At 45.3% G+C, this 20,910-nt stretch overlaps 1 protein-coding gene across 7 annotated transcripts in view; it reads left to right on the top strand.

The window, feature by feature from the left end:
- Mrvi1 (MRV integration site 1) overlaps nucleotides 1–20,910 on the top strand; it is a 114,653-nt gene that overhangs the window by 88,586 nt on the left and 5,157 nt on the right. For 6 of the 7 annotated variants that reach the window (NM_194464.3, NM_010826.5, XM_006507416.3 and 3 more), the window contains 5 exons: nucleotides 5,741–5,790; nucleotides 6,276–6,383; nucleotides 8,504–8,568; nucleotides 16,063–16,182; nucleotides 17,348–17,485. In NM_194464.3, the coding sequence (NP_919446.2) occupies nucleotides 5,741–5,790; nucleotides 6,276–6,383; nucleotides 8,504–8,568; nucleotides 16,063–16,182; nucleotides 17,348–17,485 (481 nt within the window). Of the gene's footprint in view, nucleotides 1–5,740; nucleotides 5,791–6,275; nucleotides 6,384–8,503; nucleotides 8,569–16,012; nucleotides 16,183–17,347; nucleotides 17,486–20,910 lie in introns of all 7 variants that reach the window. The other variant, XR_869664.3, reaches the window with a different exon arrangement.

The raw sequence follows: 20,910 nt of genomic DNA, 5'->3' as shown, positions 1-20,910 counted from the left end.
GGTTCTTGCTCAGTCCAGGAGGAAAATGATAGTACGTTGGACCAGAATCTCTCCCCAGATGCTGCTAGGGCTGTGAGTCTGGTCCAGGAGAGTGCTAGCTGGAGAAGCAAACAGCTTGTCACATTAGGAACTCCTGCGGAATGCAAACATCCGTGTTACCAAGAACAGGAGGAGGGAAAGTATAACAGACCGAAACCCTTTATAAACAGGAGGTTCCGCAAGCTTCCTGGGGATATCAGTGAGACTTGCCAGAGTCCAAAGGCCATGTACATGTGCTCAGGGCTGTCTGCTTTGGATCTTGGCAGCCAGGTTCCCCAGCCACAAGCATCTGGACCCCTAACAAACTGCTCTCGATACAAATGGAAAGTGGATTCCAAGAAAACCCTAGCATGTAGGTTCGGGTAATTATTTCTGTACAAGGCTCATATCTCCTGTAAACTAATGTACCAGAATTTTGCGGATGAAGTGATTGTCATTATAGAGGAATCTTGTAGAGGAATCCTAGCACCTGGGAGGCAAAAACAGGCTTACTGCAAGTTTGAGGCCAGCCTGGGCTATAGAACAAGAGCCTGTCTCTCGCTATGCTCTATGGGATCATCGGTTACCCAGGGGTCTCATTCATCCATTCTAAGATGCTTTTTGAGCACTTTTGGTATGCCCTGAATGGCATAGCCCCAGTCCTAGTGCTACAAGAAAAGGAAGCAGACAAGCACCAGTTACTCTACTCTGAGCTCAGCAGAAAGGCCGCAGGGACCATCAGATGAAATCAGATCTGTCCTGAGAGTTTGTTGCCTGTGGCACTGGGCTGAGGGTTGTCGTGTCCAGGGAGGAGAAAGACACTGCCACAGGCTGTAAAAGGTTAGAGAAGGAAAGGATTGGTTTACTCTAGGAGAGAGTAGATGGGGATGGCTTTCTGGGCATGGCCTGAAGTCACTGATGTGGAGTGTAGGCACACAGACATGGGCAGGATAGACAAAGGACATAGGTAGGTCCCGAAGCTTGCTGGCTAGCTAGTCTTGAGAATGGTGAACTCCAGGTTCAGTGAGGGGTCCTGCCTCAGAAAATACAATGGAGAGCAATAAAGGGAGACACTCTGGCTTCTATATGCACATTCTCCTCACATACCACACATAGCCACACAAGCATGTTCATACAGCACACCCACCCACCGGAAATACAATAAGCAGACTCCTGGGTGAGATGGGCTCTGTAGAGTCCCATGACCCAGTCTGGGGGCTGGGAAAGTGCTAGCCAGAGCAAAGGGCTTCAAGAGCCAAATCCTCCAGAGAATAAGGGCTGGGGATATCTAGTCCCACTTTGGTTTTTCCAAGCTCTTCCTCCACTGTGGCTGCTGCAGAGAGGCGAGCATTGGTGAATCTAGACATAGAGCAGGTGTGCTGTGCTATGACCATTCTCAAACAACATCTTTTTTTTTTTTCATGTGCGTCAGTGTCAAATCCCCCGAATCTGGAATTACAGACAGCTGTGAGCCGCCATGTGGGTGCTGGGGATTGAACCCAGGTTCTCTGGAAGATCAGCCAGTTTTCTTAACCACTAATCTATCTCTCCAGTCCCGGACAGCATATTTTTTAAAAAGCCTTTACATGACTTCTGGCAGTCTGTCTGTCTATGACTGAGACTTATAGTGAAATAAAATATCCCTGATTAAAAGATAAGTTGCTCATAAAGACCACATTTTTGGAACATGCAACATGCTGATCATCTGCATTTTGGATTATTTCCCTTGAACAAACTTCTAGAAATATGAATACTAGCTGACAGAGGGGAGACTCTTTGTAGAGGTAAAGGGGACCAGTGGGCAAGGGACAGGAGGGCTGTGAGGAGGGCAGACATAAGCCTAGTAGAATGACATAATGTGTGAAAAGGTTATAATAAAATGTATTATTTTGTTTACTAACTAAAAAGCTAATGAAATTAAAACATTACTAGATTAGGAAAGTAAATATTTATAAATAAACTATTTTCAAGTAGTTCATTGACATGGTCATTTAGTGGGTTATGCTAATGGTTGAGATTTGTAGTACACTGATGGCCAAACTTGTTCTCTCTTCTGAAATATATTTATAATTTTATAGACATAAATTGTTTTATCTCATAAATTGTTTGATTCAAAGTTTGATGCCCTTCTGTGCATTTGTTAAACATTTATCCTTTTATTTTGTAAATTCTCTGATTATCCCAGCTACAAGGTTGGAAATGTATTTGAACTCTTCACATATAGAGAATTTTTTCTGGTTCTGCTTTTTGGGGTGACCAGAAAACTTAAAAATCCTTTATCCAAAATGCTTAAACTTCCTGCTGGACAAAATAAAACAAGGCACCTAAAAGAACAGCTGAGCCCACAAGAAACAGCCAGAACCAAGAAGAGAACTGAAACCACGCTGACCCTGCGGCTTGCTGAAGCCAGAGCCGCCCTGCTTATCTGGAACTGTTCGTTTTCAGTACTAGCTGAGAGCAACCTTTGAGCCCTGGTGCCCGCCGAGTGGACAATGAACTCCGTGTGCAAGGCTAGGACCTTCTAGGGACTGTGCCTTGAGGTAGAATCTCTGCAGGGAATAAAAAGCCTCCCTCACCAGCCAGCAGCAAAGCAAATGTGGAAGCTTGCCTCTTTCCCCCTGTACCCTGGGAGGAACAAATGCTCTCTCCTTCCTCATAGAGAAAGTACATGAATGACAGCCACAGTGGTGCAATCTCTGGGGAATTGGAAAGAACATCGGGAGGAGATCTCCAGGAGCACAGTCAGCCGCTACAGAGAGGCACACCCTGCACCAGCACACACAGAATCCTCCATAGGGCCTGGATGAAGACGAGTTCACAGCGCAAATACACAATGGAACAGTCCACCGTGGACACAAATCAGTAGACCCACCAAATATAAGATTGTGTTTACGAATACCAGATAGTCAAGTAATTAGAATTTTAAAATCAGCAGAGACATGGAAAGGCAGATGGCAAACACAGGATCAAATAACAGTTATGACAGAACTACAACTCAAAACAAGGGGTCAGGGGTGAGGGAGACTCGGTAGGTGTGATAACCATGGTAGAGGAGGTTTCTCAGTATTCTGAATTCCTCTCCCCTGTCTTATTTTCCACCTCCTGGAGCAGCGGTTCTCAACCTTACTAACGCTGCTTCCTTTAATAGGATTTCTCATGTTGTGGTGACCCCCAGCCATAAAATTATTTTCATTGCTATTTTACAACTGTAATTTTCTACTGTAATGAATCATAATGTAAATATCTGATATGTGGGATATCTGATATGCAACCCCTGAAGGTTGGTTGATCCCTAAAGGGGTCTTGACCACAGGTTGAGAAAACCTTCCCTGGAAGATAGATCAGGCATTGTGGAGAGCTTTGTGGATGAGCCGAGTCACGTCTGGCTGAAGCCCATAAGAACTGGTGTGCACACGACCCCAGTTTTCTTCCTCCTGATCTGATGAGCACCACCCTTCCAGAATATTAACCTGTTCATTGTGACTGGAAGATTTGAGAGAGTTACCCAAAATGCAGTTGAATGGATACAGTGATTAAAACACGGTAGATAGTGTTTGAGACACGGGGTATGGGAGAGAGCCTACAATCCATTTGCCGTGTGATCCATAAGGGGAAAATTCGGCACAGGAAATCTTCAAAGAAATAACCTAGCATCTTCCACACAAATCACTGGATTCAGCAGTGTAGTGAAGTCTATCAGGAAAAAACTACAATCCACGTGAAATATAAACATCAAAAAAAAAAAAAAAAGATAAAATACAGAGTGAAGAGACAGCCTGGTGGGTGCAAACCCTGGCTGGGCAAGCATGGGGACCAGAGTTTGGATGCCCAGCACCCACACAAAGCTCAAGCGTGGTGGTTTGCGCCTGTAACTCCAGCTCTGAGGAATTGGAGGCAGGCAAATCCCAGGACCTCTCTGACCAGCCAGTCTAGCTGAAGAAGCAAGATCCAGCTTCAGTAAGAAGCCTTGTCTCATGCCCAGTGTTAACCTCTGGCCTGTTTAAGCATGAACACGCACACATATTCACGCACACGTTCAGGTGTGTACACCACAGACACAAACAAAAGGAAAGGGAAGGGAGGGGAGGGGAGGGGAGGGGAAGGGAGAGGAAAGGGAGGGAAGGGAAGGGGAGGAAAGGGGAGGGGAGGGGAGGGAAGGGGAAGAGAAAGGAAAAGCTAAGTGAAGATCTTAAACGTAATGAGAAGAACATTTGTATATAGATAATTCTCAACTCTCAAGAGCAACAATAGCACCAGAAGACAGTGGTTTGACCCCTCAAAGTCCTGAGAGGAAATAGACAGGTGGTCATGCAAGGCTTAGGGCTGGGGATAATGATAAGAAAGGGGTCTTTTCATAGGTCCCTACTGAAAGGACAATTAAAGACTATACTAGAGTTGGGGGGCGGGTGTTGGGTCTCAGATTGACAGAATGCAAGATAGGATGGTGACCAAGGAAGTTCATAAGCATGTGGGTGGAGCCAAATAAGTATCCAGTATGCTGGTTGGATGAATAATGCATAACTGAGAATACACAGGGTGACATAAAAATGGTGACTAGCTCTCTAATAAAGGTTTTTGAGAGTTATTGTTTTGAGCACTATTTAGGAAATAATTGATTAATTTTAAATTTATTTCTGGTTGCGAGCCTAGCCTTTAGCAGCAGAGCCATCTTTCCAGCCCTAATTTTAAATTTAAAGCCAAATAATATCAGAAGTTAAAGCCCTATTTTAAAGATTAGGATGGATAGTATCTCAACAAATATATAGAGTGGGAAAGAAATTAAAAAATAATAAAGTAATAAATCAAGGTAAATTATAGAAAATGAAATGATAGAAATAAAAACAACTCTGTTAATGATCACAAGAAGTATAGACAGTGTGAAACTGTTGGTTGACCAAGATTTTCAAGTTAAAAAAACAGAACAAATGAAATATATAGCAGCATGCTTTTCAAGGGTCATACTTAAAATACGGGGCTATGGAGGACAGACAGATACACAGGCTCCAGGATGTTGGTGACACTGAACCAAACCCAACTGTCCTTGATGATACTTTTCTGATAATTTTGAACAAATCATATTTGAAAATATATTCAAAGGGGCAAGATTTACATTTTTGAAAAATGAAAATACTTTTCATGTATTCAGTTGTTTTTCTGGTCGTACTCTTATGCAGGTATAGTGTTGAACACAGAACATGAATTGTATCATTTTATATACACGATAAGGAGAAGTTCTGAAAGTGGCAGCTTCCGTTATTCCGAGTAATGGTGTAGGAAACACACTGAAATGACTTCTATTAGTGAATTTTCACCCTTAACATCACATCCTCCTCGCTAATAGTGTCATCAACCGTCCCTCCTTTGAGTGAACGTGGAATGAGTTGGAATGCTTCAAGCTTGCAGAGTCCTGTTCACATACCATCCAGGGTGATACCAAAGACACTTCAAATGAAGCTCAGAAACCCAAGATGAGGGCTTCTCATAGTGTCTGGTGGAGTTAGAATAAATGTCTAGTCAAGACAGTTGATCCCTTTGCTGCATATGATTTTTGTAGAGGGTGAAGCATCAGAAGTGAAGGGTCCCCAGTGCCCAGATCTCTGAGCCATTCCTGCAAGGCCATTTGTGACCCATGAATAGCTTGGCTTAATTTCTGCCTGTCTGTGTACTGTTGGTCCCTAACCTGAAACTCATACCAATTTTCTTCTGCTGTTTCCTACTATAGAAGACGGGGTTCCTCGAACGGCGCGATCTATGTCCCTCACAATGGGAAAGGTATGCATGACAGAGGAACTCCAATGCTCCCAGAAGAAACGTGTCAGAAATCTTCATGGTCACCCAAATGGTCATTCCCTCTTGGACCTATGGGTACCAGCAGGGTTTTTAGCTTTCACACTTGCTCACATGGTCTTTGATACCCCATCTTTCTTACTCGGGCATAGTCTTCCCAACCCTTCATTAACTTGATGTGAAATGATACATACACTTCGGTTTTGCCACAGACCTTTTTTACATACTATCTAGGATGCTACTCAAAGAATGGAGTCTCAAATTCTAAAATGGGAGAGATCACTCATGACCAACAGAAAATTTGGGTCAGCTTTGATTCATTCTTCCCACCCTGATTCCTAACATCATCACCACCCCCAAACCAAATTACCTATTGAATGTTAGAAGTTAGCAAGCTTTCCTAATACCCTCAGAACCATGACTGCTGTTCTTCTCAAGACAGGAGGCCTGAATCGTTTCTCTTCCCACAGAACATGCCCCGCCGGAGGGTCAGCGTTGCTGTGGTTCCCAAGTTTAATGCCCTGAACCTGCCTGGCCAAGCCCCGAGCTCTTCACCCATGCCTTCCCTACCAGCTCTGGTGAGTATGGTGCTGTCTGCCCTTTTCTACCTTTCCCTCACATGACTACTATGGAGGGCTCGTAGATAGGGACAGGGTCAGCAGGGGCAGAACATTTCCAGCATACAATATAGATAGAGGTACACCAAGCAGCCCAGTGTAACCCTTCCCATTGTTCTGAGAAGAGATCTCTGTGCTCTCAAGCAAAGCACAGATGGCTCAGGGAGTAAGCAGCTACCTCTTTGAACAGAACCGTAATTCTTTAAGGAGGGTATGCTTTTATTTAAAAAGCACCTTCGCAGCTTACAGTGGGTTGTGTCAGATATCGCTGAAGCAAAACTGATTGCAGAGCTGGAGTTCATGAACTGGGTGTCATTCTGTCCTAAATCACTACACCATTGTTTCCAACAATGAAACCCTGAAAGTAGCCCACTGCTTATCAACAGGAGATTGGCAGCAAACTGTAAATACCATCATAAAGAATTTCTGTAGAATTATCACCCATAGTTTATTGAGAAGAAATAGCAGCTTCTATATAAAATAAATGCATGTATTAGAATATATAATTCTATTTTTGTACCTTTAAAAATAGAAAATTGTGTAAGAAATCATTTGAAATTTTATAACTGTTCTAGGTCCATTTCTGTTGTTGTAATAAAACATTCTCACAAAAATAAAGTTAGGGGGGAAAGGGGCTTATTTGGCTTACAATTTCAGGCTATCATCCACCATTAAAGGTATAGCAAGGCAGGAATGCAGCCATCACATCCAAAGACCAGAGCTGGGTCTTCCTATACCCACAGTAGGCTGGGCCTTCTTAAATTAATTAGCAATCCCCCTACAGGCATGACCACAGGCCAAGCTAGTCTAGACAATTCCTCAATTGAGGCTGTCTTCCTAGGTGACTCTAGGCTGTGGTAAGTTGATTATTAAAAATTAATCATCACAATAATGGTTATTTCTGAACAATAATAAAACAAATCATTTAAATTTTCTTTATTTTTAAATATTTCTATAGGGCATAAAAAGACAGGCAAAGAAAAATGTGCATTTCATTCTAGATGGAGACGATTTTAATATATAAGAGAATCTTTTTTACACCGAAAGTCTTTGTGAATCTAGTGATTTTTCTTTAAAGCCTTTAAAGACCTTTCTCAAGTGATTTCTCTAATCACTGTGCTTTCTAGAACAGCTGTAGAGAGAGAGGTTCAGTGTGACAGAAACTGGTCAAGTCAGTTCAGAGCCCCACGCGCCCGTAGCTACCAATCACTGTTAAGTTTCTTTTACCTTGTAAGTGTTTTGTCTGTGAAATGAAAATTTCCAGATCACCAATACAAAGAAACTGAAGGTCCTGAAGAAATGGCTCAGCGGTTAAGAGCATTGGCAACTCTTCCAAAGGACCCAGGTTCAATCCCCAGCACCTACATGGCAGCTCACAACCATCTATATCTCCAGTCCCAGGGGATCCAGCACCCTTATATGACCTCCAAGTTCAATGCAAGTTTACGGTGCATAGACATACATTCAGGCAAACATTCATACACATAACACATGTTTTAAAGCTAAAAAAATATTTCTTTGACGAGTCTAGAAAAGGTTAGTTAGCAACAGATGTTTTCATAGATACATGGTTTCTGAATACACCTTTATACGGGTGGTTGACAACTAAGAACTACACTTTAAAATGACAGCGGCTGCACTGAAACCACTCTGATCATGGGTCCCACCCCAGAATGCTGGAATGGATCAGTACTGTTTAATCCACTATGGGTGATTTTAGCATGGATACAGAGTAGAAAGCCTATGCTCTGCCCATACCCAGTGCAGCAGCACAGAAACGTTTGCCAGCTTGAGCTCATTGTGCCATTAGGAATCTCCTGAGGTTTGCGCTTGGAACAGAACCTGTGGGAACAGTGGTGCTTGTGAGTCCATCCCAAGGATTCTAAACCCACACTGGGTAGGAGTGGTCCTCAGGAAATGGGACAGAGGAACACTGACGGCTTCCTGCTAGGATGGAGCCTCAGAGGAAAGCCTGGGGTAGGGGGAGAGAAGAAAGGAAAGAGAAATGAGAGTTGCAGCCCCTCCCCAGCGTCGCCCGAGGCCCGGCTGCCTCACTCATCCTCAGTCCTGTTTCCATCCAGTCTGAATCGTCCAATGGGAAGAGCAGCATCTCCGTCTCCCCAGCGCTGCCTGCACTTTTGGAAAAGTAAGTTTCTCTGTTCTCCACTTAACAGTGGGGATCCTTAAAGAAAACCTCTGACTTGCTTTCTTTCCTCTCATTCTCAAACCAAAAAATGAAATAGCAAGAAACTTAAGTTCTAGGGGAAGTGAATAGTTCTCTGAGACCCAGCCAGCTACACCCTGCCTAAGAGCCCCTGAGAGGTAGAAAGCTTCCTCAGTAGTTGGGGTTCCTTAGGGATACACACACACACACACACACACACACACACACACACACACACACATGCATGCACCACACACACACACACACACACACACACACACACACACACACACACGCATGCATGCACCACACACACACACACACACACACACACACCCCTCAATTCAACAGGGCTTAGATGGCAAGCCCAGGGTGTGCTTCTCCAGTGTGGCAGGGTTCTATTTCTCTGTGGGTCCCTTGACTCTGGCCACTTCATGGTGATGACATCATCAGGCTTGCAGCAAATGGCTGCTAGTTCCTGGAATCCTAGACAAAACCATAGGTAGAGGAAGATGAATGCATTTCTTCCATTTGGGAATAGAACCATTATATGAGTTTAAACTATTACAGAGGGGGTGAAGATCCCCAAAGCACAGGGAAAGGTAAATTCCTTTTTAAAAAGTCTTCTTTCTATCAAGTAGTGGGAAGGAAGACACGTTAGCCTCCCTGGCCTGCTTCCCACAGGCCTCCTTGTAATTTGCAGGTCATCTCCTGCTAAGCCAGACCATTAAGGCTGCTTCTCTGTGATGGGGGAAATTTACAGCTTATGTTTTGATGTTTTTCATTTGCTTCTTGGGAAACATCTGGATTACAGCTTCCACCTCTCAGGGCTCTCTTTGTGTCTTTCCTCAGTTAGTGGAGTGTAGACCTCATTTCTTCTTCTTTACCTTGAAGCACTTTCATTTTCTGTTGCTGGTAGAAGGCTTTGTGTTGTCTGGCTGCCTGAGAATGTGAATGCTGGTGTCGATGTCAGTTCAGAGAAGATCCCAAACTCTCTGTCTCAAGACTCAGCCTGTGTTCCTCACTCTCAGGAGGCGTGACTGCCAAGTTCCCACTAAGGACCCCTTTGGTTGCTGTCAGCATTTGCCCAGTATTTATACCCTGTGTCACCTACCAGCATATAGTCCCTTCTTTATATCATGCAGTGTATCCTCTTCTTTCCTCTCGCTTCTTGACCAATCCAGAAAAACTACCAAGACATGATAAATGAGTCACTAAACAAAAGTATCTAAAGTTACACATCTTACCACATAGAGTTCATGGCCTCTGAACCTGTGGAGAAATGATCATTTATACTCTCTGAAATTCTGTCAGCCTTCACTTTGGGCTCACAAGTCCACTTCAGAGCACTTCCATCAAGGGCTCCCTCCCAGCTCTGTGCCTACAGACCCCAAAGCAGAAGATCTAGGTCCCTGCTTTCCTTGATAGACTCTCAATCAGAACTAATGTTCAGAACTAATGTTCAGGCCAGCTGAATGCTGATGTCCAAGGCACTGGGGATTATTAAGTACTTGAGATGTCCTTGGCAGGAGAATCTGCAGAACAGTCCCAAACCTGCAGAGTAACTGAGTGAGGATGAGGGATGGTGCTGCCATTCACAGGTTTGGAATCAGAAGCTAAAAGGCTCAAGACAAACCGGAAGTTCCCAGGAGGGAGTTTGTAGCTCCCTCTTAGGCTAACTCAAAATCGCCATTGTATACACTGCACTCCACTACTGGAAATATATCGAAATAAATAGCTGCAAAGAGGGCAGGGAGGTCTAATTGAAGAGAGACTCCAGAGACTCCAAATAATAGCAGCTCCTCCATATGGACTTATAAGAGGTACTATCTTGCTTTTTTCTCCAAATACATAGAACTGGAAGCATCGTAGATACCCAAGTGGCCAATTATGAAACAATTTGCAAGTGAATATAAATTCATGTCTTTTCTTATATGCAGATGCCGCCTATTCCAGTTTGCCTAGTCATGTTGAAGAGAAATAATGTGTTATAACTTATCAGACATTCACAGTTTCATTGAGCTTCATGTTAAATGAGTCCCCATTTCCTAAGTTTGCATATAAGGGAGAGAATTGGCTAGGCATGATAGGACGATCGAGTAGCCTGTGGCCAGTCCACTGTACAGAGCAGCTGGCAATACTATTTCATGTGAGCTTAGAGCATTGAGTCTTGCTCTTGTAGGCCATCTCATAAAAAACCACTCTTCAACTCATCAAATGTCTAGAGATGTATACATTTAAACACATGGCTAGGGAGAGGTTTTTAGTTACCCTTAAAGATGCAAATAGGAGGAACTGTATGTGGTCTTTTATTCTTTCATTCTTTTGACAAGTGCTCTCAGGTCAGCCTCATGGAATGTTCTCAAGGAGTACCAGTCTAGTGGGAAAGTCAGACGGGAAGCAGCTTATTATTCCATGTTGTGATGAATGTTGTCATAAGGAAGTGTGGTTGCTAAGGGACCAACACATGAGAAAATGTGCCCCTAACCCTGTGTGAGTGTAAGAAGGGTCATGGCTCAGGAAATATTTCTCCATAGGAATCTGCTTTTAAAGTTAAGCCTGAAGGATATATCATTAACTAGGAAAATAGGAGATGCGCAGCATTTCGAGGTAGCAATGAATTCAAAGAAAGATGATGGTTATGGTAATGGTGATGACAAGTCACGCTATTAGCTATAACTCATTCTCTGTATGCCAGGCACCTTTTATCCTAATTTCTGTCCATTTCTTGTTAACCCTGCTAAGGATCTTGTCTTAGATAGGGTTTTACTGTTGTGAACAGACACCATGACCAAGGCAAGTCTTATAAAGGACAACATTGAATTGGGGCTAGCTTACAGGTTCAGAGGTTCAATCCACTATCATCAAGGTGGGAGCATGGCCAAATCTAGACAGGCATGGTGCAGGCAGGGCTGAGAGTTCTACATCTTCATCTGAAGGCTCCTAGAAGAATACTGGCTTCTAGGAAGCTAGGACAAAGCCCACACCCACAGTGATACACCTACTCCAACAAGGCCACACCCTCTAACAGTGCCACTTCCTGGGCTGAACATATACAAGCCATCACAGACCTCATGAGGTAGATACATTATTAACATCTCTGTCTTATCGATGATGCCCAGGGATACACACCCTAACCTTATACACCTAAAAGATGCCATGCTCATGCTCTTAACCTCCTAATAGAATACCAGAGGGCATTCATTGTGACTACAGAAGCAAGGGTGGAAAAGAGAAGTCTTTGGGGAGAACCAGTGAGTAGGTGGACATGGAGCGTAGGACAGAACAGGGGACGAGAGGGTGTATACAGGACCACTCACCAAGGGACAGCAAAACTAGGATGTGGGAGTGTTAGCAGATTAGTTTCATGAACAGGCCATGATGCTAGCATCTCACAGTGCCGTGTTAGCTATGGTCTTTAAAATCGTTGTCTTCTGTGCTTTTGAAGCAGCAAGGCCAGTAGATCTGCACAGCAAACAACCTAACCCCTTATTGTTTATATTCTGGAGAAGATTATATCCCAGGGTGATTATTACTCAAGAATCTGAGAGTGGGTGTGAGGGAGTATGAACAGTCCCATGACTCAGGCCCCCTGGCTTGGGTTTATCAAAGGAAGCCACTGAGCTGAGATGATTTAGCAGCACTTCTGAGCCCAAGAGGCAAGGCCTGCCTTTTGGAAAGGCTTGAATACTGCTCACCAATACACTGACAACTGGCTTGGCTCACGATTTACTCTGAACAAACAGACCTCAAGGTGACTGAGAGCTGAGCACAGTGATAAAAACAGCCACAGTTTAATGAACACCCCAGAAAGAAGGCACAAGATCCCAGGGTGAGGATGAATGCTAAAGTCCACCCAGTGATCTCTGGGAAGGGCACAGACTGTGCTCAGCTCTCATTTACAGAGCTCAGTATGGATTCTCTTAGCCCAAGCTAAGTTCTAGGTCCTATGGAAGTCCTCACTTACAGATAGGATCTCTCTTCTTACTAACTTCATAGGCAAGGACCAGGCACATCATTGAGGGGTTGGGGGGACAAAAGAACTGTAGTCCACACCAGGCACCTTTCAAGCATAGGCCACTCCATTGATCAAAGCCCCAAGGAGGGGACAGGCAGGTGTGAAAACATTCTCCCTTTGTTCTGGAAGTATGGTGACAGATCCACTTTAGCCAGTTGGCCTGGAAGACAGTAGAACATCAACAAAGGTCCCACAGTGAAGGAGGATTTAACCAGAATCTTAAAGATGCACAAGGAGAAACTTCCAGGTAGTCAGTGAAGATAGTTAGGGGACTCCAAGCTTGGTCTAAAAATCAGAAAATAACGACAACATTTGCATATCACTGTATTTGTCCCGCCTCCAATCCCAGCTTCCTGCTTCCTGTAAAACCAAGGCTCTCCCAGCCTCTCATACTTGAAGCAGTCTGTGGAGAAAGGAGCTTTGCTGGCTATGGGAATGTGGTGGGAATAACTTCATTCAGCAGATACCTGGGGCCTTACACAGCAGGCAGAGCCCCAGAGGAGACAAAGGCCCAAGGAAGAAAGCTTACCTTGACAGGAAGTTAGTGGGCCAGAGTGAACAGCCCCAACCGTCATCAGTAATGTGAGTGCAGGCAAGTATGGAATTGTTTCTTATCTGCCAGGAAGGAACTCCTCTCAAGGACAGTGACTAGAACAGTTGAAGCATAGGTTATCGTCAACCTGAAGCAGGGCTAAATTTGAGCCTTCCCACACACTAATTGTTACTAGAGTTAAGGTCCGTGTCCTGGAAGCTCTAACAAGTCAGGCTCAACCACCTACCCTCAACCAACCAATGAAAAGGGCCAAATTCATAGTAGAAAGCAGAAAAAGGACTTATTTACTATGGTTATGTTGGGAATGAAAACAAAGAGATCTAGTGACCCTCCATCCTATATATGTTCAGAGTCCTGACAGAGGGCTTGGGTTTAAAGTTGAGGGCCAGAGGTCTGCACAGCTCAGCAGTTCCGGTCAAGATGTCCTTCCTCCTGTCACTGACCCACTAATCTCAACTCCATGGGGTGACCTGGCAAGTTGCATGTCTTTTCCCAGGAGACCAATTTCATCTCTGGATGGCCTAGGCTTCTAACCCTTTCTCCTGCTGGCATGAGATTGATTCCTGAGGAGATTTCACTTTCTTGGGGAATATTGTTTCAACAGTCTGATGGCCAAGGGGAAGCTACAGGTATCTCTTCTATTAGAGTATCCTCGTTCCTGCCGGGTGGGGGTGGGGCCTGGGGGTGGTTTACAATCTTGCTCAACCGGAGGCTGGTTAGTTAGAGTCTCCAAGCCTGGGGTTTAATCTAGGTTTGTCTCTGGCAAGTTCTCTTCATATCGGTCTAGCTTTAAGGACTGTGACGTGGGCAGCTATAGAGAAAAGAAGCCAAAAGTGTGAAGGCCACATTTCACTTCTACCATATAAATACACTTCAGAGATAGCCACTGCCCCTGCCCTTGACTCTGTGTTTTTCTTCACTTGCTCCAGTCAGGGGACAGATAGGAAAGTGCACATCAGACAAAGGTCTCGGAAAGGGAGCGGAGAGTACAATTTGCAGGAGGAGAAATGTTATGCATAGCTTGTATTTTTAGAGCATTATCTTCCTTGTTCATGATGGATTTTGGTTTCCAGCCTAATGAAACAAATATTTTCAAGATCTGAAGGAAAGTTAAGAGATAGGAAGCTGAGGCCAAGAGTAGGAGGCACGCTGGAAGCTTGCACCCTGCCTAAGGAAAGGCAGTGGTGACCCTATAGCTCCCTGCTGGAAGGCTCAGCTCATAGACTTTGCCTAGTTTCTAGGCTCCTCCAGTTTCTAGTCACTCCTAGTGGGACTCGGGGCACCAAGATGGCTGCAGAGAACATCTATAGGGAAGCTGTGCCTCTTAGGCTGCTTCCTTTGAACTTTCTGTCCCATTCATTCATTAGACAAGTTCCAAGCATGCCCAACCGCCCTGAGGGGATTGGCTAGTGTGCCTGTTTTCCTACTACTCTAGCGATGCTCGTGCCTCCTGCTGTTTCTCGGCCCTCTCAGATCCCTGCCCTCTTAGATCCCTGCCCTCTCCTGCTCGGAAGAAGACCTAGCATTGCTCTTACAAACAACATTTCAGCTTTGTCACCAGGTTGGGGGCAGATCATATTTTGTCAGGTCTCCATGCCTCTGTCCTTCACTTCTACTCTTTGTTCCAATTAAGGAGAGGTTTCTCTTACTTTTCTAAGGTCTCAATTGCTTTAGTTAAAGGCAGTGGGCCCTTTCTCCCTGTGCTTGAATTTGCTTGCACCCTAGAACCACTTATTTAGCCCATCAGCCCAGCCAGTCACTCCCTGCTCTCCTACCTACTCCAACTGTGGCTGTGTCTTTCTTACTTCCCTTTCTTCATTAAGCCCATCCATCCATTACCTCAAAGCTCCTTGTGAGCCCTGCATATCACACCCACCAGGGACACAGAGTTTCAGAAGACACAGTGAAACACACTGAGCCCTCTTTCCCTAACCCCCAAGCCTCCCACCTCTTCTGGCTTGCACCCACCTCTCTACCTTTACTTCTGTTGTTTCAGCCTGCTCCTCTCTCCTGACCCTTTTCCATTAATCCATCATCTGTTCTTTATGTTCCTACAACATCAAGCAACTCTCTCTAGCCAAGAACTCATCTCTGCCTCACTTTGGCATCTCCAACTGTCCACCCAACATCTGTTCTTGGACATCTCATATGCACAGCAGTTTATTCTGCTCCAAACTTAGCTCCTGCCATATTGACTGTTCTTAGCAACTCGGGTCTCCCAGCATCCCTTGCATCTCAAAGTCTATTTATCTTCCATCTCTTGCCTCAGATGACCTCTGCATACATACCTCATCTCTGAGGCTGAGGCTTCAAATTTCAGCACCTCAGAGAGGTCTTTTGTGACCATCCACTCTTTGTGATCATCCTCTCCTTGCCATTTTCTGTCACTGATAGTTTCTTTCATAAATATAATTCATAATTAGTATAATTACCTTTTCCTTTTGCAAAACTCTACATTAGAAAAAAGGAGGTTTCTCCCTTCCTTCTTACAATCTATATCACCTTGTACCTGTAACGTTCTCGTACCCAATGCACAGTTGATAAAATAAATGAAAGTCACCAGACACAGGACAACCTGTGATGTCTCTGTCTGTATCCTGTGGCAGTGCTCTGCTGCCTGTGACACTTGCCTGTCACAGCACTTCCTCAAATAAGCATAAAGTTGGATTTGGGGACATCAGGCTGAAGAAGCTAAGGTAGGGTCTGTCTCCTCAGTAGTCTAGAGAAGATTCATGGATGGTGTCTTTATGGAATCTCATCTCAAGATAGATGTTTTAAAACCACAAAGCCAGTGAAAGAGCCCAAATTTCCTCTTTGAATCAGGAACCAGACCAAAGATATGGTTCTGTCTGCAGATGTGCAGTCTCTCCCTGCAATGACGCCCTGCACTTCCCTCCTCTCACAGTGGAAAGACAAATGCAGAGGCTAACTGCGAAGTGGGTGCCCCTGTGCCACTCCCAAGCTGTCTGGAGGAGACGAGCCAGGAGACCAAGGCCAAGGCAGAGGAAGAAGCCTACAGCAAAGGGTGAGTCAGTGAGTCAGACCTTGCAACCTGAGGGCACCTGGCACAGAGAGCTTCCCACACCCTGGCTTGCTTCTGAGGAGTTTTCGGGAAGCAGTCAATGGGCCCAAAGCCTCTCCTTCAGTGAAGAGGGCCTACCTAGGGGAACAGATCATAGGATGTGCTTAGACAATGGCTAGACTTGACTAGACTCCTCTCTTTCAGGCCTGATGCTGCTGCCTAGGAATATCTAAACATCAAGGGCCTGGGCTAGGTTCTTGGTGCTGCCTGAGGCTTCCTGACACATGTGTAGATCTGTCATGTTATTGGCAACAGTGTCCAGGGGCACCTTCGACTGTGTTTTCTAGAATTGCCCTGGTCTTCTGTATAAATTGGTGGTCCCACTTCCTGTTCTTGTCCTACCACTTCCACCCTTGCCTATCTGTAAATGAGCTGCATTAGCAAGCATGGCCAGCTATCAGACACTGGGAGAGAGCACTGAGCAGGGTCTAAGGCCCAGGACTCAAGATAGAAAACTCACTTTTAACTTAGCATGGGCTTAGTACAGAGCCCAATTGTATCTGTGCATAGTCACTCAGTTGTGGGTGGAATTGTTGCAATTCAACCAATGAAGTTAGACACCTGGCTGCCTGATAAGTAAGCAGATTGTATTCGTGGACATATGTGACTCCAAGATCACTAGGAGCTTTTAAGGAAAGTTCTCCCCCCAAACAGGAGAGCAAAATCCCTTCATTGGTTCTGTCAATATTTTCAGGGTACCTCCCTATGTCAAGCCCTGGCATGTCTGAGAAATACCCAACCCAGTATCCTGAGATGAGGGGCCCCCTGAAGTTGAAGCTCCTAGGTTCCACAGGGGAAATGCAATCTTATCTCTGGGGAATGTTTTATAGGATAACAACCAGCAGTAGACCCTGTCCCACATTTTTCCCAGTCAGTTTGTCACACTGTCACATAAACAGGAAGGATGGCTGAGGAGTGAGGGGAAATGGCACTGACATGAGTCGTGTTGCGGTTCAGCGGTGCTTCCCAGCTTTTTCCTGTTGTATGGAGCCACAGGAAGTGCGCAGTGACTGGGGGTTCTTGAGTCCCCTCCCCCAGGGCCTCAGGCAAGAATGTCCTGTGTCTGACCCTCCCCTCCAGACTCAATTATTCTCTTTTTGCCCTCCAGATACCAGGAAGGGGTAAAGAAGACCGAAGAACTTCAAGACCTGAAGGAGGAGGAGGAGGAAGAACAGAAGACGGAGAGTCCCGAGGAACCAGAAGAGGTAGAAGAAACCCAGGAGGACGAGAAGGACCAGGGAAGCAGGTTGGAAACCTACGCTTGGATCCCAAATGGGTTGCAAGTCATTTAACTGCACATAATGGATGAAAACTCCAGTCCTCCATGGCAGTAGGTCTGGGGCCCAAATTCTTGGCCAACAGAACTCAAATTCTTGGTTAGCAGAACTCAAGAAGGCAATAACTACGGAAAGTAGAGGAAAATCAAGTTACTAGTGGCAGAGCTGAGGGGTCAGAGGAAGTCATGGACAAGGCAGGGAGCCATCTATAGTCTCTAGGAACTTAGAAAGGGAGAGGGACTCTTGATGGGACTCCCAGCCAAACTCTGGGTCAGCCCATTCCACAGCCTGCACCATGTAAGAGTCTAGATCAAAGGAACTGGCCTGAATTCCTAGAGAAGGGTTTAGACAAAAACAAGAACAGTGGAGGGAAGCAGAGGGAACAGCAAAGCAGGGAACAAATTTAGGTCAACAGCAAAGTTCAGTCTCTACCAGGACCCTGCTATGTTGACTTGGTCATTTGCATGATGTCTTCAATTTAGGTTGGGGATGAAATATTTTCTGTTTCAAGGTATCTCCTTTTAACCAGTGGAAGTGGAGATGGAGCGTACAGAGAGAAGGTCTGTGTTCTTGCTCCTCTCTAGGTGAAGGTCTCACTGTACCATACAGAACAGTATATTAAAAACAAAACAAGACAAAACTGCCATCAGTGGTTGAACCCAGGACCTCACACACAGTAGGCAAGTGCTCTCCCATTGAGGTACATCCCCAGACCAAGAACAACAGAAATAGCCTTATCTAGTTGCAGGGCATTCCATGAAATGAAGTCATAACCCTACCAGGCCAGGACTATCCCACGCAGGAATGTGTTTAAGGATAGAAGAAACTGTCCCCAAGAAGAGGCATACACTGCTCTAAGGATACTATCAACACCCTAGATTTCTAGAAAAGCCCTAATTTCATAAATTCAGCCCAACTGTCTCTGTTAGTACATGAAGACCCTGGTTTTGCTTCGTTTTGTTTTTTCTCAAATACAGTTGTAGTAATCTTGGAACACTTCACTAAAATCTTCTTTTAGATGCCCTTGGCTTGGTCCAGAACTGGTGCAGACAAAACGGTTAACTGTATGATCATCTGCCACTGACCTCAGACACAGTGTCTGTGATCTGAACCTCCTGCTGGCAAGCCCCAGAACCTACTTACATGTAATGAATAAGGTAGTAAGTAAAGGCTGGAAAGACCATAACTGTATTTCAAAGCCTGTAGATGCCATCAACGGAGCCCAGTTGTGGAAGATGCAACCAGCCGGAGGGGGCTCAGCCTGCCTGGGTCAGCCCCATTGCTAAGGAAAGAGCTTTTTCAGAGTGCCAGGGAAAATGCTTCCTCATGGTGAACATGCCTGTGCCAGTTACACCACCTTCTCTGGTGGAAGAGCCTCAAGTTGCACCGTGGAAGCACAGCCCTGACTCCACACAACTGCATCCGGCTCCTCCTCCCTCTTGGGGGTCATCTGCATTTATTTTGCAGACCACCAGGCTGCCTTTGTCAAGCCCAAGCCTGGACACAACCCTTCTGTTGGCACCTTGAATTTATCTAAGACAGGCTAGAATTTCCAGCACGTCCACACACAGGACAAAAGAGAACTAAGCAGAGCAGGCACATGACTATAAACAGTCTGGCTTACAGAGCACAGGCCCGATCTAGCTAACCCAATCGTAGGCATACAGCAGCAGCCTCCTCCTGTCTCTCAAAAGCCCAGGGAAGCAAGGCTTTGCCTGGGTCCCTTTCTGCCTAGCTTGTGAGCAACACTGGATAATGGCCATTTGTAGCACCTGGACCTCATTCAGACTCCCATCCTTCATGCCTGATTAGAGTTTTTTAAGCTTTGGAGGAGACGACTGATACAAGACCAGAGCAAGACCTCCCAGCAGGTCTTAGCCTTCAGCGCAAGAACAGCTTCACTTTTTCAGACTCGGCCCAGCTTCATTTTATCATATAAACTGCACACCCACTGTCATAAAGCCCCGCTCTCACCCATAACCCAAGCAGGCTGGTTCCAAGGGCTGCCATGCTTAATGCTAGACAATGCTCAGTCCATTCTGGAACCCCTTAGCACCAGAGTTGCCTGCAGGAGCCTTCACTTGAGCGTGAGACCTCTGTGAGATGTTGGTCCATCACTAGCAAGCAGAAGCTACCGAAAGTTCCATGCGGGCGGGAGAATGTTTCAGTTATTAAGAACACTTGTTACACAATCATGAGGTCTGGAGCTTAGACCCCAGCACTCACATAGCAAGCCAGGCATCCTGTGCACGCCTTGTAACTCCAACTCCAACAGTGGCAGAGACAAGAGGATCACTGCAGCTTGCTGAGTTCTAGCCTACCTAAGCAAACAGGAACTCCAGGTTCAAGCAGAGGCCCTTCCTCAAAGGGATAGGGGAGGATAGAGGGAAACATCCCATGTCCTCTTCTGACCTTCATGTGTATCGAAAGGTGTATGCTTGCTTGCTCTCTCTCTCTCTCTCACTCTCTCGCACACAAACACAAACACATACACTCTCACACACACATACACAAGAGCTTTTATGTTCTATTTTATACATTTTAAGAAACATTGGGGCTGGAGAGATGGCCTAGTGGTTTAGAGTACTTGTTGCTCTTGCAGAGAACCCAAATTTAGTTCCCAGCATACACATCATGGCTCATGACTGTCTTTTTTTTTTTTCCATTTTTTATTAGGTATTTAGCTCATTTACATTTCCAATGCTATACCAAAAGTCCCCCATACCCACCCACCCCCAATCCCCTACCCACCCACTCCCCCTTTTTGGCCCTGGCGTTCCCCTGTACTGGGGCATATAAAGTTTGCGTGTCCAATGGGCCTCTCTTTCCAGTGATGGCCGACTAGGCCATCTTTTGATACATATGCAGCTAGAGTCAAGAGCTCCGGGGTACTGGTTAGTTCATAATGTTGTTCCGCCTATAGGGTTGCAGATCCCTTTAGCTCCTTGGGTACTTTCTCTAGCTCCTCCATTGGGAGCCCTGTGATCCATCCATTAGCTGACTGTGAGCATCCACTTCTGTGTTTGCTAGGCCCCGGCATAGTCTCACAAGAGACAGCTACATCTGGGTCCTTTCGATAAAATCTTGCTAGTGTATGCAATGGTGTCAGCGTTTGGATGCTGATTATGGGGTGGATCCCTGGATATGGAAGTCTCTACATGGACCATCCTTTCATCTCAGCTCCAAACTTTGTCTCTGTAACTCCTTCCAAGGGTGTTTTGTTCCCACTTCTAAGGAGGGGCATAGTGTCCACACTTCAGTCTGGCTCATGACTGTCTTAACTCCATCAGATATCTGATGCCTTCTTCTGACTCTCATGGGAACCAGGTATGCATATAGTACACATACATATGTGCAGGCAAAGCATTCATACATACAAGTCATACATTCATAT

This window comes from Mus musculus, chromosome 7 (assembly GCF_000001635.26).
Source record: "Mus musculus strain C57BL/6J chromosome 7, GRCm38.p6 C57BL/6J".
Lineage (NCBI taxonomy): Eukaryota > Metazoa > Chordata > Mammalia > Rodentia > Muridae > Mus > Mus musculus.
The sequence above is the reverse complement of the archived record's forward strand: the minus strand, read 5'-3'. Positions and strand labels throughout refer to the sequence as shown.